General features: G+C 37.3%; 1 protein-coding gene across 1 annotated transcript in view; it reads right to left on the bottom strand.

Annotated features, from left to right (window-relative positions):
* Window positions 1-13,505, bottom strand: part of LOC146136785 (leucine--tRNA ligase, cytoplasmic-like) — a 33,364-nt gene that overhangs the window by 11,375 nt on the left and 8,484 nt on the right. Inside the window, exons 13-21 of the mRNA XM_083395979.1 lie at window positions 12,328-12,476; window positions 10,339-10,477; window positions 9,700-9,842; window positions 8,519-8,646; window positions 7,035-7,098; window positions 4,903-5,033; window positions 3,921-4,064; window positions 3,191-3,331; window positions 344-478 (exon numbers count right to left, since the gene is read on the bottom strand). Of these exons, the coding sequence (XP_083252105.1) occupies window positions 344-478; window positions 3,191-3,331; window positions 3,921-4,064; window positions 4,903-5,033; window positions 7,035-7,098; window positions 8,519-8,646; window positions 9,700-9,842; window positions 10,339-10,477; window positions 12,328-12,476 (1,174 nt within the window). The remainder of the gene's footprint in view (window positions 1-343; window positions 479-3,190; window positions 3,332-3,920; window positions 4,065-4,902; window positions 5,034-7,034; window positions 7,099-8,518; window positions 8,647-9,699; window positions 9,843-10,338; window positions 10,478-12,327; window positions 12,477-13,505) is intronic.

The following is a 13,505-nucleotide window of genomic DNA, read 5'->3' as shown; positions in this document are numbered from 1 at the left end:
ATGCCTTTTTATGCTTTATAGACTGTAAAAATTACATATACAAGTCGTTCAAACCAAAAAAATTTAATTGAAATTCTTTATTTGAACTGAGAGACTAAAAATGCCGTTGGACAAAGTAGCATTTTTTTGTAAAATCCGAATTAGATTAGAACTAGAATTAGCCGCATTTTGCTCTAATTCAATGATTTAGAAAACTAGAATTATCTATAGTTGCCCGAATCTGGGGTGGACAAAACACCCTACAACGGCAATGCAATTATTTGGCCAATGAAATATACTGTTATGTAGGAATTTCATGTCGCTTTTGCGGGCACCATAATAATCGATACGCCGCCAAGTTCACCTTTGTGTTTTGCAGCCTGCTTTTCAGTCTCAGCCTTAGGTCGTGGGCTGTGTCCATTACGTAGTCGGAGGCCCGGATAAGAATCTCATCGATTTCGCCAGCCACTGGCCACTTTGAGTACATGATCGACTTTGGCTGCAGTCAAGGGCAAATAGAACGTTAACGCTCATTGTAATACATACAACGATTCTACATCTAGTCTAGTACAGCGGTGGGCAAACTTTCTTTGTTGCGGCCCAAAGTACTCTATTCAGAGCTATTTAAGGCCCACTAAGTAAAACCACTACGAAGTCAGTGGCGAATTCAGGATATTTGATTTTATGGTAAAATATTACACGGCGCCTTGATGCCCAAAATACTGCCATAATGTAAAACAGGGGCGTGCAACCTTTCATACTGCCGGGCGCATTCAGGCTATAATGTAAAAATTATGAAAAATTTGCGTTTACATAGAGTTAAAGTTGGCAAAAAATATAGTTTTACAGGCTCACTAGACCACATTTGGCACGTGCTGGGTCTTTCCAAGCTGAGTCAATTTAAAACATTATATGCCACACCAATTGTTAAAATAAAGTGCAATGAATGTACGGCTATCATGCGGCCAACAACTACGGTACATGATAACACCAAGCTATTAAAAAATAACTTGCGGTCCACAGTTGGCCTACCACTGTGTTATTGACTACCACAAAAAAATTGCTTACACACGTACGTTGAACCGAACAATGCCACCTTAAAAGCGACAAATTTCCCGAGCTGTGGAAACTTATTTAGATCAAGATTTTCGCGGTTAAAAACTCTTTTTTTAGCTGCTCAGAGAGAAATTGTTTCTTTTTTTACAACTCACATGAACATTGAAATTAAATATAAAACAATTACATTTTAAATGAGCGAACATGATTAAACGGACATTTTTAATACGCTTTCTTTACATGGCCATTAGTAGCTATTCGAAAGCATTTCAAGAACAAAAAAAATGCAGCGCTAAGTGCAATTCACTTTCACACAAAGTTGTACACTTTCCGCAACAGCATCCAAAACACATTTTGTAGTTTTATTTTGTTAGCAGGTCACATTCTATTCTAATTCGAATAAACTAAAAATTACATGCTATAAAAGGCGACCTATAGACTAAGGAACAGTCAGGAAGTTTCAATATTTTAACACCTGAAAGTTGAGTTGTGCGGGCCAAAAACCAAAGCACACCGCGGGCCACATATTTTGGTTCCGCGGGCCCCTGCTGTAAAACATACTATAAAACTAAAAATATAAGCGCAAAGAGCAAGAAATATTGTTTGACAGGCTTTTAGGACGCTCGTGGGCCTTAACCACGCTGAGACAATAAAAATTCTAAGCCACACGAACTTTTAAAATCAAGGGCAACGCATGTACGGCTATCACGCGGCCCACAACTACATGATTACGCTAAGCTATTTAAAAGTAAAATAACTCTGCGGTCACGGCCTATAGTTTGCCGACCACTGGTCTAGTAGTTGAAGGTTTGTGAATATTAGGCCGCGGATTGTTTTTGTAATTCTGCAAAATAACCTATTTTTGTAATCACTAAGCAGGCGCGTAGCTAAGTATGTGACACCAAAAGCGCACACTATCCTTCAGATCAGGAATCTGCAAATAGTAGGTCACGAGACTATTTACTTACGGTTGCGAAAATCTAATACTGTATAATTATATAAATCGTATAATTTGTACGTTTCCCGGTTTACATCACTACACAAAATTTAGATCGAAGAGAGTCAATTTTGGGGTCAAATACAATCACCGAACTAACACAAGCTTTGCGGGATCTTATTTTGCAACAATTATATCAGGAATCTTTATTGTTTATTATAGCGGTTGAAGATTTGTGCTACGAACATACAGTTCAAATCGCATTTTTAAAGTTAAAAATTGCTATTTTTCTAACTTCATTGAACAACGGCGGTAAATACGTCACTATAGCTGTGCGCTGAGTAATATATGAACAGTTATTATATGAATAATACAAAACGTTAGGGAACTTTGCAAAATACGATACAAGGGTAGCTTTTTTAGTTCGGACAAAAAAAATCCGAGAAACCAAACATGTAGATTAGAAATTGCGTTATACTCGATTTGATAACAATAAAAAATCTCTATCCGTAACGCGCACTGTGTGCTGTGAATCAAGTTTAAAAATGAAATTGTGCAGAATAACTGAAGGAACTTTTTGAATGATTGAGTTTAGCATATCCTTATAAATGGTCTACATTTCACTCACTCACCGGTTCTCGCTATGCTATGAATCCTTTTAATTAATTTTGCTACGTATGTTTCCAACTACGTAAAGCAAAGCGTACGGACTTTGTTGAAAACCTATGCTTCGGCATTCATAACAAGCGAATATGGTGAAGTAAAAGCATAAAAAAGAAAAGGGGGAATATTTACACGTATATACGTGTGTCGTATATACGCGGATAAATTAAAGCAGCGGTTCTCAAACTTTTCTAGCTTGTGGCACACTTAAAAAATCTTAAATTTTTCGCGGCACAATTTTACAGAACAACAATATAGTAATTTTATAATCTCCCTAAGCACACTACAAACCATATGTAGATGTCCTAATATTATTAATTGTGTAATGGATAGTGCGTATTTAAGTCTAAATTGCTTGCGTGTACGCCTATTGGTAATGCAAATAAATTATTTTCCAAAATTACAAAAAGTTTCGCGGCACACTTAACGATCTCTGGAGGCACGATCTCTGGGTGTTCCGCGGCACACAGTTTGAAAATCACTGAACTAAACTAAAGCGACAGAGATCCTTTGTGATAGCGCCGCACCCCGACGTCATTCACACACGTCACCCACCTGTCCGATGAGGCCCCACACATACTCGCACACGTGGGGGCAGATGGGGGCCAACAGGAGGGTCTGGACCTCGATAAAACGCGATATGAGGCGCTTGTTCATTCCTCCGGTGCTCAGCTCTCGGTATTTGTCGCGCGCCATCTAAAAAAGGTGAAGGATTTTGTTTTGAATAAGTTAGCAGTTAATTACAAGGATAAAATTCATCCTCCACCAAAATAGTTCTTAAAAAAATTACTCACGACTTAAAAATCCTTTATTTGTTATTCTCGATTCGAAAACAGGATTCGTTTGTTTGAGTATTTGCTAGAAATTTGCAACTGAATGAGTCTCTAGTCTAGTATGTGGAAAAAAAATAATATGACAAGTGAAGCTTTCTTAAGCTTCAAAAACCGGAGTCTCGGTAGGGGCGGGTCTAGGGGGACACGTAGCCATACCCCCTTTACACTGTATTTTTGCCTATTTTTATTACGTAAATGCATATTTTTCAATGCCATTTTTTTCTCTTTATGGAGTCACGTTTAGATTGACTTTGTTCTTAAATATACAGTCATACACTAATATTTCAATTAGACCTTTATTCATAGACCCCCCCCCCAAAAAAAAAAAACTAGTTTCACGGACCCCAAGGGTCCATAGACCCCAGTTTAAGAACCCCTGCTCTAGATCAGATGTATACATAAAGCGTGTCTGACACCTTTTGCATGCTGCTCAAAGCGCTATAAACAGCGACCTGAAATTCGAAAAAGCCGGTCTTGAGTGCCTCCTTGTACATCATGTTGGCGTAGTTTTGCTGGGTCATCTTAATTCCCTGATTCATTTCGCTAGCGAAGACTCGGTCGTTAAAAGTGGATGGCTCGTCATCACGCAGCACGATCTGCAAAAGAGCGTTCAAATTCCTTTTATTTTTTATGAATTGCCGCTAAAAACTGCTGTTTAGCTGCGGTTCACAACCTGGGGAAAACCCTCCTAGGGCAGGGGTGGGTAATTATTTTTAACCACGGGTCGCATAAGAAATTTAAAATGTTGTGGCGGGCTGGGTCAAGAATAGGATCTCAAATACACGCAATATGACTTGGTACTCTTAACGGTATAAAACAAATAAGCTGCCGAACTTGGTATTACGTTTGTAGTTGTAAGCAAATGTGGAATTTAAGTCAAAATTAAAAGAAATAAAAAATGCCACTATAGGCTATTTGTTTTTACATACAAACTTTAATTTAGACATAGAGGGGACGCCAAGCATTGAGCACAGATAAAAAAGGGTACATTGTTTGATATATTGACGTTTATCAAGTTTCATACGGTTTGAAACACTTGCCCCTTTGTTGAGATGCTCATGCTAAAACATAATGTTTAACTGCGATCGACTAAAATATGTTTTAGAGACTTACGATCGACTGGTTTGGTTAAAAAGACACAGGAACACTTATTAAACATTTTGAGCGTTATTTGCATTCCATCCAGCGATGGAAGTTAATTTGTTATGTCAAAAAACGCTTTATTAGGTTATCTAGACAACAATAGGTCATTTTAATGTTCCGCTTGTGTGCGACAGCTACTGTAATGATGACGTAACACATATTCGACGCGATGAACCAGGTGAAAAGTGGCGATCGACGTGTTGGCTACCCCTTCTTCCCTATAGTAACAACGCTAAATGACAGAATCCCCAATAGAATTTGCCCATAAGCTTGTATAGTTTGAAAACTCACATCTCCGCTGAGTATCTCGCGAACCCACTCGATCCAAGTGTAAAGTCGCAGGATTCCGGCGTCGGCCATCTTTTCCACGAAGTTTGCGTCTTCTACTGTGTCGCCCGCGTCCGCTAGGGTTAGACGCATGCCTAAAGGAACAACGCCAGCTTTATAAGAGGCTCTTTATCGTCACCAACACTATTGAGCTTAAATACCGCATTGAGGACTACATTTAAATGTGATTGTACACCCTTTGATGATTCTACTCTACCGATATTTCCATAAACAAGCGAGGTGGAAATCCAAAAATAACACCACAATCAGGTAACCGATTATATTCTAGGTCACAAAAAGGGGTATAGACCCGTGAATAAAAATAAATACTTGATAATTTTATTCCCTTTGTTTTGTTTTTAATTTGTTGTCTTATTTTTAACCGAGCTGCGGAATGGATTTGAAACAACTCGATTCCGATTCCATTGTAAAAAACAAAGTCAGCCAAAATAAACCGACACCGGCGATTGCCGTATGCCTTTCAGACTTTGCAGCCTTCATTGCGTCCAGTTAATGAAATAAAACAAGATGAGTCTAAAATCCACTCAAAGGTGTAGCAATAGCATATACTAGTCCAACAACAATACGTGAGTGGAAAGTATTCCATCATATCCTATTCTACATTTATGATTTAAAGCAGGGATGTCCAACCCGTGGCCCGTGGCCCGCGGGCCGCATTGCGGCCCATCTGATGTTTACGTGCGACCCACTACTTTTTCTCAGTTACAGTAGCCTTTTTTTAAAACAATTGTTTCGACTATCATCAAAACGTGTAGAACGCGCAGTATTTGATGTAGGCCTATCTTATATTTTTTCTGAAACTAGAATTGAGTCTCTTATTTTCAACATCCATCAAACGCTTGTGCACACATTATTGTTAAGCAAGATGTGTGTTTTTCTCATTGTGCGATTTTGCGGACCATTTTAAGGAAATTTATCCGCCCAAAGGTGCGTACCATGGCATGATACGGCACGTAAACTTAATTTTTCGCGCTTCGCCAAAAGAAATGGGGCCGAGATTTAGGCTACTTGCATATAAGGCCGAGATTAACTTGCATATTTGCGCGCGAGTGAAGTCTCGAAGAGCGGGTGTTCGTAAGTTAAGTTGTTTTATGACGTCACGATATGGCGTAAATTATGACGTCACCCCTTTAATTCGACAGGTTTTGCGGCCCATCGACATTTTTAAAGTGGAAATGCGGCCCAACCTGCTGAAAGGTTGGACATCCCTGATTTAAAGAGTACGCCCTTATCGGGCCCGACCAAGCAAACACAGGACTCTGGTGTCGTCTTAGAGTCCCGAGTCCAACTCCAGCCAAATTAACTGACTCCGTATATATAGTAGTCTCTAGTCTAGTCCGTATCCATGTTTTAACACAGGGTTACCACACAATTTTAGGACAAAAAAATTCAAAGACTTTTATTAAAAGAAAATTTGTAGGGTTCTACAGGCCGAAAATTGGATTGCTTAAGTTATTTTTAAATATTTCGAAAACAAAGCAGTTTAAGACTCATGGGCAACACAATTGAAAAAATATTTTTTATTATTTTAGAACGACACTTTAAAAACACTTAAGCTGGACATAAAATCAAATCAAAGACCATTTAAAGGCTTTTCAATGTGGAAATCAAATCAAAGACCATTTAAAGGCTTTTTAATGTGGAAATCAATTCAAATACATTTAAAGATTCGAAGACTTTGTGGCAATCTTGTAACAAATGCCGTTTCTGGTGTGGCATGACGATTCAAAAACAATTGCTTTTTAATGGTTTGTTTTTTTAGTTATAAAAGCAATACAGATTCTTGGAACAAGTAATTCAAAAAAACAGACTCGAGAAACCAGCATCAGACTTCTAAGCTATGTAAACCCCAAAATTGTCAACCATGCTCGTCAACGTCTGGTTATTGACTTTAAACTAATATGCTTCGGTCTGACCTCAGCCTTACGGCATAACATTATTCTGAAGTACAAAGGAAAACTTTAAAGCCTTACAATGTAACATTGCTCATTGGCGGCTACTCCAGTCTCCAAAAAATATCGACATTAACTGCATCTTAACATCTGATTTATCAACCAAAGCAACGTTAGACTTACCATCAGCGGAGAACCGTTCAATGGCGTCTTTCAAAGTCAAAAAGTTCCCCGTCGACTTTGACATCTGAAGGAAAGAAAGAAGAGTTCAGCATTGTCGGGCACAATTAGCTTCCAGGCACACACGTGACGCATTGTTATCAGCTTCGAGTTGTTTTCAAAACTCATTCAAGGGTCTTTCGCTATTTCTCTTAGCGTGCACTTGAAGATAACAAGGAGCTTGCTAGAGTGTTTTCTAATAGAGTTATTATGTGTTGATTTGGTAACGGGGGTGTGTTTGGGTTTTCGGCCATCGTACAAGCTTTAAATCAGGGTGGTCCAAACTCAGGACTGCAATAATATAATATATGGCCCGCAGATCATGGTTTGATTTTGTAATTACCAAACTTTTGCTAATCTTGTACCATTCGGAGGGAAGCTGAAAAATGATTTTATAGCCTTTTGCTGGTGTTCCAAAAAAAACTCCAATATTATTTTTCTTCCAAAAAATGAAGTTTAAGGAAAACAACTGCTGGTCATACTAAAGCAAGTACGGCCAGCCTGAATGGCACCTGATGTGAAAATGGCGGCAGTTTCACGCGTGATGCTTATGGAACTTTAAACGGCGTTGTTTTGGGTGATAAGGAGGCATGTTACTTGGCAAATCGCGAACGCTCGAAAGATAAAAATTGTGCAAATTATGGCATACTTCTCTACCAAACAATTTTTAGATTTTTTTCTTGTGTACAGCACAGCAAATAGCAGTGGTGTCCATTTGCGAACGCTCGAAAGATTAAAATTGTGCAAATTATGGCATATTTCTCTACCAAACAATTTTTAGATTTTTTTCTTGTGTACAGCACAGCAAATATCAGTGGTGTCCAACCAGGGTGCTGCTTGTAATATTTAAATGTACAGTGAGATAACTTGGATATTTACTATTCTAGTTTTGATGGAAGCATCTTGATACAACTCGCACTCAATAAATGTACTTTTGGGGAAATCAATCCATAAAATGTTTACAGTTTTTATGTGTTCTTAAACATCGACATACATCCTCTGTAGGGTGTGGTAAACCCAAAAAACAGGGAGCCACTGGTATATGGGATATATTAAAACAAGGAGCAACGACCTATCCGCATTTTTTAGATTAGCAGACGTCCTGATTCATAGGGAATAGGGACATTAAAATGATATTAAAAAAAAAACTAAATGACATTAAAAAAAAAACTAAAGCGTCTGATGGGTCCATAGGGCATTTTAGGCGAGTGAAGTTTATTTTATAATTTTAATGACATTAAAAAGAAAAGATAAGCGTCTGGTGGTCTCATAGGGCATTTTAGGCGTTTTAATGACATTAAAAAGAAAATCGTCTAATGGGTCTTAATGACATCAAAAAGAGCTTCCGATGGGTCCCACAGGGCATTTTAGGCGGATCAATTTTTTTTTATAATTTTAATGACATTAAAAAGAAAAGGAAAGCGTCCGTGGATGCGCTGTTTTCTCGCCTTTTCCGAGTTGAGCAGCAGATGTCCGTTGGCCCGAACCGCCCTGGGCCACATCTCCTTCTGTTCGGGCCACATGGCGCAGTGGTTGTAGATGAAGTAGGTGAGATGGTTCGGCACCAAGTCCTTGCCTGGAACAGAATTTTCTCATATTGGACATTTTAAATCTTTGGGCGCCTGAGCTATTACTATATTAGTCCTATTTTTGTTTTATTCCTAACTGTGTTATATAACGAGAATGATGCTATGCAAAAGTCTGCTAGACTTCGAATTAACACCAAACGTGTGTATAAAGTTGCCTTGTGTTGGTAAGTTAACTGATAATCAAATCAAATTTAAACTGACGTGTTTCTGTGAAACTGACAACTCGTGTCCAGCAAAGCTAATAGATGGACATAAAATAAACGCCTTGATTTTTTTTATGCTTCTGTATTCCAACAAGTTTTTATTTCACATCATTTCAAATACATTCGCTTTATTTTATCAAATTTTAAAACAGTAAAAACGTGAGTTTTAGTTTTAGCCATTTTTGTATAGGGCGGCGGGGGAAAAGAACTATAGGGTTCTGATATGGTTTTGTATTTCATGGCTTAATGAAAAGGCACACGGCCGGTGGGCGTTTTCGATGCAATTTAGTTACACCAAATTATCCAATTCAAAGCCGAATATTGGTAAATTAAATTAAATTTCCAACATATAAATATACTTAATACAGGGGTGGGAAATTATTTGTAATAGCGGGCCGAACAAGAAACAGAAAACGTCTTGGCGGGCCGTGTCAAAAGAAGGCTCTCAAATACACATAATACAACGAGTGGTTCCCTTATGTCTTACAAGAGTAATGTATTCAATAAAATATTCAAAAATCAGTGAAAAATGTTAAGGCTTATTTTTGGCTAAAAATGTTTTATTGAAAATGAGCCACGGGCCGGATTACATTGTTTGGCGGGCCGCATCCGTCCCGCGGGTCATAGTTTGCCCAGGTCTAGCTTAATACGAAAATGCATTTGGCCTCGATAACCTACTGCTATAAACGCAATTGCGATGAGCGAATGCATAAGGTTTGGTAAAAATCAAAAACAATCTCTTAACCAAAAACGTTAACAGAAGGCCGATATTGCCCTGTCAGTATTTTAAACTCCACTTGCAAGAAAATAAAACCTCGTTTGTTTTAATCGATTTACCTGAAACGCGGAGATCAAGGGGATACCAATATCGGAACTCGTTTCTCATCTTAACCAAGTGTTCCTTTGGAATGTCGGATCGGGGGAATGGTGCTTTCTCAAAGTAGATATAGTCCCACACTTCACGGGTCATATGTTCCGGCCTGTAGCCGAAATAAAGCACACAGGGTGACTAGTACAGTTTTGAAATTTAAGTTCTTCGTATTATATAGGATTTGAGCTGATTGCACATACCAAGGAGTAGCAACCATCGTAAACCATCACAGTAGTGACTCTATATATATGGCAAACTATTTTGCACTGAAAACAAACATTTTACCTACAGAATGTAAATAAATTTACGATAACCAAAATTATTTTATTTTATTTTCTTTCATTTTTTAGTTTTGTTTTGCAGCGGTGTACTAACAGATTTTTTCTCCAACTTTCAAATTACAGATTGACAAACATTTTACCTACATACGTAAATAAATTCACAGTAAGCAAATTGGTTTTATTTGTTTTTTGTATTATTTTTTGTTATTTTTTGTTATTGTTAGATTAACAAACTTTATTGCTACGAAATTTTAACTATTAAAGCAAACGGTAACGACCTTATTAAATTATAATACTGTAGTTAACCGTGCATATATATCCTACCGAATTCCTAGTTTATTTCCCTTTGATCCGTCAAAAACGCCTTCCTGTAGAAGATGACACACAGTGTAGTACGCCATGTATATTGTCGAATCCGACAACGATTCAATCAGCCACTGCTCGTCCCAGGGCAAGTGGGTTCCTGTCGTTGTGAATATAAGTAACTAGCTAGGTTATTTAAAGGTGGTTGGTAGAAAGAGCTACAACGACCAAGACATTTTTAGACTGAAAACTGTAAATTAAACGGCACTATTAAACGCCGAAATTGTATTGTATTTTGAACATTTTGTGGTTCACCAATAGAATTCAGGCAGATTTTGTTATTCAAAAGAAAATTTATAACTTGAGGTTTGGAGCACATTGTTGAGTAAAATTGAAGGCACTACAGTGTTGGCAATTTGTTTCAATACAACACGACTAAGACAGCGGTTCTCAATCAGTGGGCCATAAGAACATTTGAGGTGGGCCACAGACCAATTTAAAAAAAATCAGATTTAGTTTCATTTTTTTATTTGTGTCACTATATTTAATTTTACAGGAATAATGGCTTGGGGGGGAATTATAAGGAATGTAAATTTATTGTTCAGCCGCAAGTATCTCACTAATGCACGGTTGAATAAAGAATCTGTTTTGAAATTATGTTCTGCTGTGTTTTCTTCTAAACTTATTTTACAATTTTTTCTTTCATAAAACTATTGGGCCACAGAATTTTTTTCAACGTAAATGGGCCACGAAAGAAAAAAAGGTTGAGAACCACTGGACTAAGAGATGGGAAATCAAGTGGCACTGCTAAACGACAAATTGTACTGTATTTTTAACAAACCTTAAAAACGCCAGTTTTTCGAAACGGATTTTTACTTTGTCATTCAGCAGTGCTAATGACTCCAATTTTAGATTTAGAAAAAATACAGCTAACAACAATTATGATTTTATTTAAGAGATGCCTAATGGTCCCAGTACACTTTAAATCAGTGGTCGACAGACTTGTTTTTTTTTCCTGTCCAAAGCACTCTTTTCAGAGCTATTGATTATTGAAGGCCCACTACGAAAACAGGGGCGGATTCGGAATATTTGATTTTAAGGTGAAATATTACACAGCGCCTAGATGCCCAAAACACTGCCACGATAAGGTAAAACATACTATAAAAAAATATAGGCAACGCGCGAAGCGCGAAAAATTTTTCGTTTACTTATAGTTAAAGTTGGTAAAAAATATAGTTTAGCAGGCTTTTAGGACCACATTTGTCACGTTGATCTTTCCAAACTTTGCCAATTTATAATTTCTACGAAATAAAGTGCAATGAATGTACGGCTATCACGCGGCCCATAACTACATGTTCACGAAGCTATTCAAAAGTAACTCGCGAGTCGCGGCCAACTAAAAATGGCTCTGCGGCCCCAGTTTGCCGACCACTGCTTTATGCATTATCCTTACCACCCTAATACCGAGTGGGTAATACAAAAGTTATTACAACCAATCGACACTGGATATCGGCTATGACCAGACATCCCTATTTGTGACAGAGCCACTTCGTTCTATTTTCCACGCTAGTTTTAGTATTTGGTGCGTGGACCATCGATTAAACATCACAGTTTCACTACAATATTTTTCTGATTTTTAAGTTTGTATAATTAATTTAGGTTTAGTGCCGAAAATATTAAATTACCACTATATTTCGGTAATAACGTTAATCTTACTCGTTTTCCACCAAATTGCGGTTTTTAAATATAAATAAATACTTCATGTATTTTGAGGAAAAAAACTGGCTTTTACAATTATCTTTCTCTTTTTTTAATTTTATTGTTTACTGAAATCAGGTGTTTGAGGTGTATTATTTTTTTTTCAGCGTTGACAAAAAACAAACCTTTAGAAAAACATAAATAGTACCGTAAAAATGATATCGACACTATTTGTCTTTTTTGATTTCCTTAAATGCTAAGGGCGGACTACTATAGGCGAGAATATACAGCAAAAGTGAAAATTGTCCTCACCTAATCCGTATGTGCGTGAGCAGGCATGCTCCTTGAGCCAGTCGAGAGTGGCCTTGAAGTTTCGTCTCGTGTCCTCGCCGTAAGTGTTGAGTTGTTCCAGAGCGACGAGCGCTTTTGCCTTCCATTCTTCTTCACCGTAGTCCAGGTACCTGAAGCGTGTGTTTGTTTAAACCAGGGGTTCTTAAACTGGGGGTCCGTGAAGTAAGAGGTCCATGCGTGGAGGTCAAATTAAAATATTAGTATATATTTAAGAAGTAATCTATTTTTCAAAGTTTAATTAAAAATCAAACGGTTTAGCACTGAATGTATTTTTGACTTCATAAAATCATCAGCATACCTCTGAAAGTCTAATTTTATTCTGGCGTAAATTTATGAAAAATTAGCATAATGCTGAAGTCTATTTGATTGTGACGTCAATTTATAACGTCATATTTGAAAAATTCTTGTGTACCGTGGTGCATGCGAAGCAAAAAAAAAGTAGGGGTCCGCGGTAAAAAAAGTATAAGAACCGCTGGTTTAAACTATTTAATTTTTTCTTCTTGTTTATGAAATCGTAGTATAACGTGTTTTTTTTTTCTATTTTCGAAGTAGAAGTTGTTTTTATGTTTTATTATTTTCACACTTTTTAAACTCTTTGCGTGTATTTGTTAAATTCTTTTTCCTCCTGTAGTGACAGTGAAATGATGTTTTTTGTCAAATTGCACTAGAAAGTGTTTTTTTTTCACATTTTTTGTTTTCGTTTTGGCAGTAAAATACTTGTATTTATATTTTAAGATTTTCATATTTTTGCCGGGAATGGCGAACCACTGAGCTGCAGATTACAAATGTTAGCAATAAGGCACTTTAACATGTACAACTTTATCGGACTGTAATATTCGTGCGATCCAAACTTGAGAATTGAATCGTTTACCGTAAGTGAACTGATGGATCGCCAGCCAAGAATAATATTATTTGTAGTGAAGTCACATTTCACATTATTATTATTTAGCACCAACTTGAGTTGTCTGTTAGATTAAGGCAGTTGTTGGGAACCTATGGCTCGCGAGCCATATATGTTTTTGTTGGTGATGCCATGTGGCTCTTTTGGTGAAGGAATTTTCCCGCAGATAAATCTTATCTAAACTATCATAACAGCAGATGTGAATAAAACTTACGCGGCCATAGCCCCTTTTTAAACT

The sequence above is a fragment of the Ascidiella aspersa genome, chromosome 8 (assembly GCF_963924565.1).
Source record: "Ascidiella aspersa chromosome 8, kaAscAspe10.2, whole genome shotgun sequence".
Taxonomy (NCBI): domain Eukaryota; kingdom Metazoa; phylum Chordata; class Ascidiacea; order Phlebobranchia; family Ascidiidae; genus Ascidiella; species Ascidiella aspersa.
This window is presented reverse-complemented; position numbering and strand designations above follow the sequence as displayed.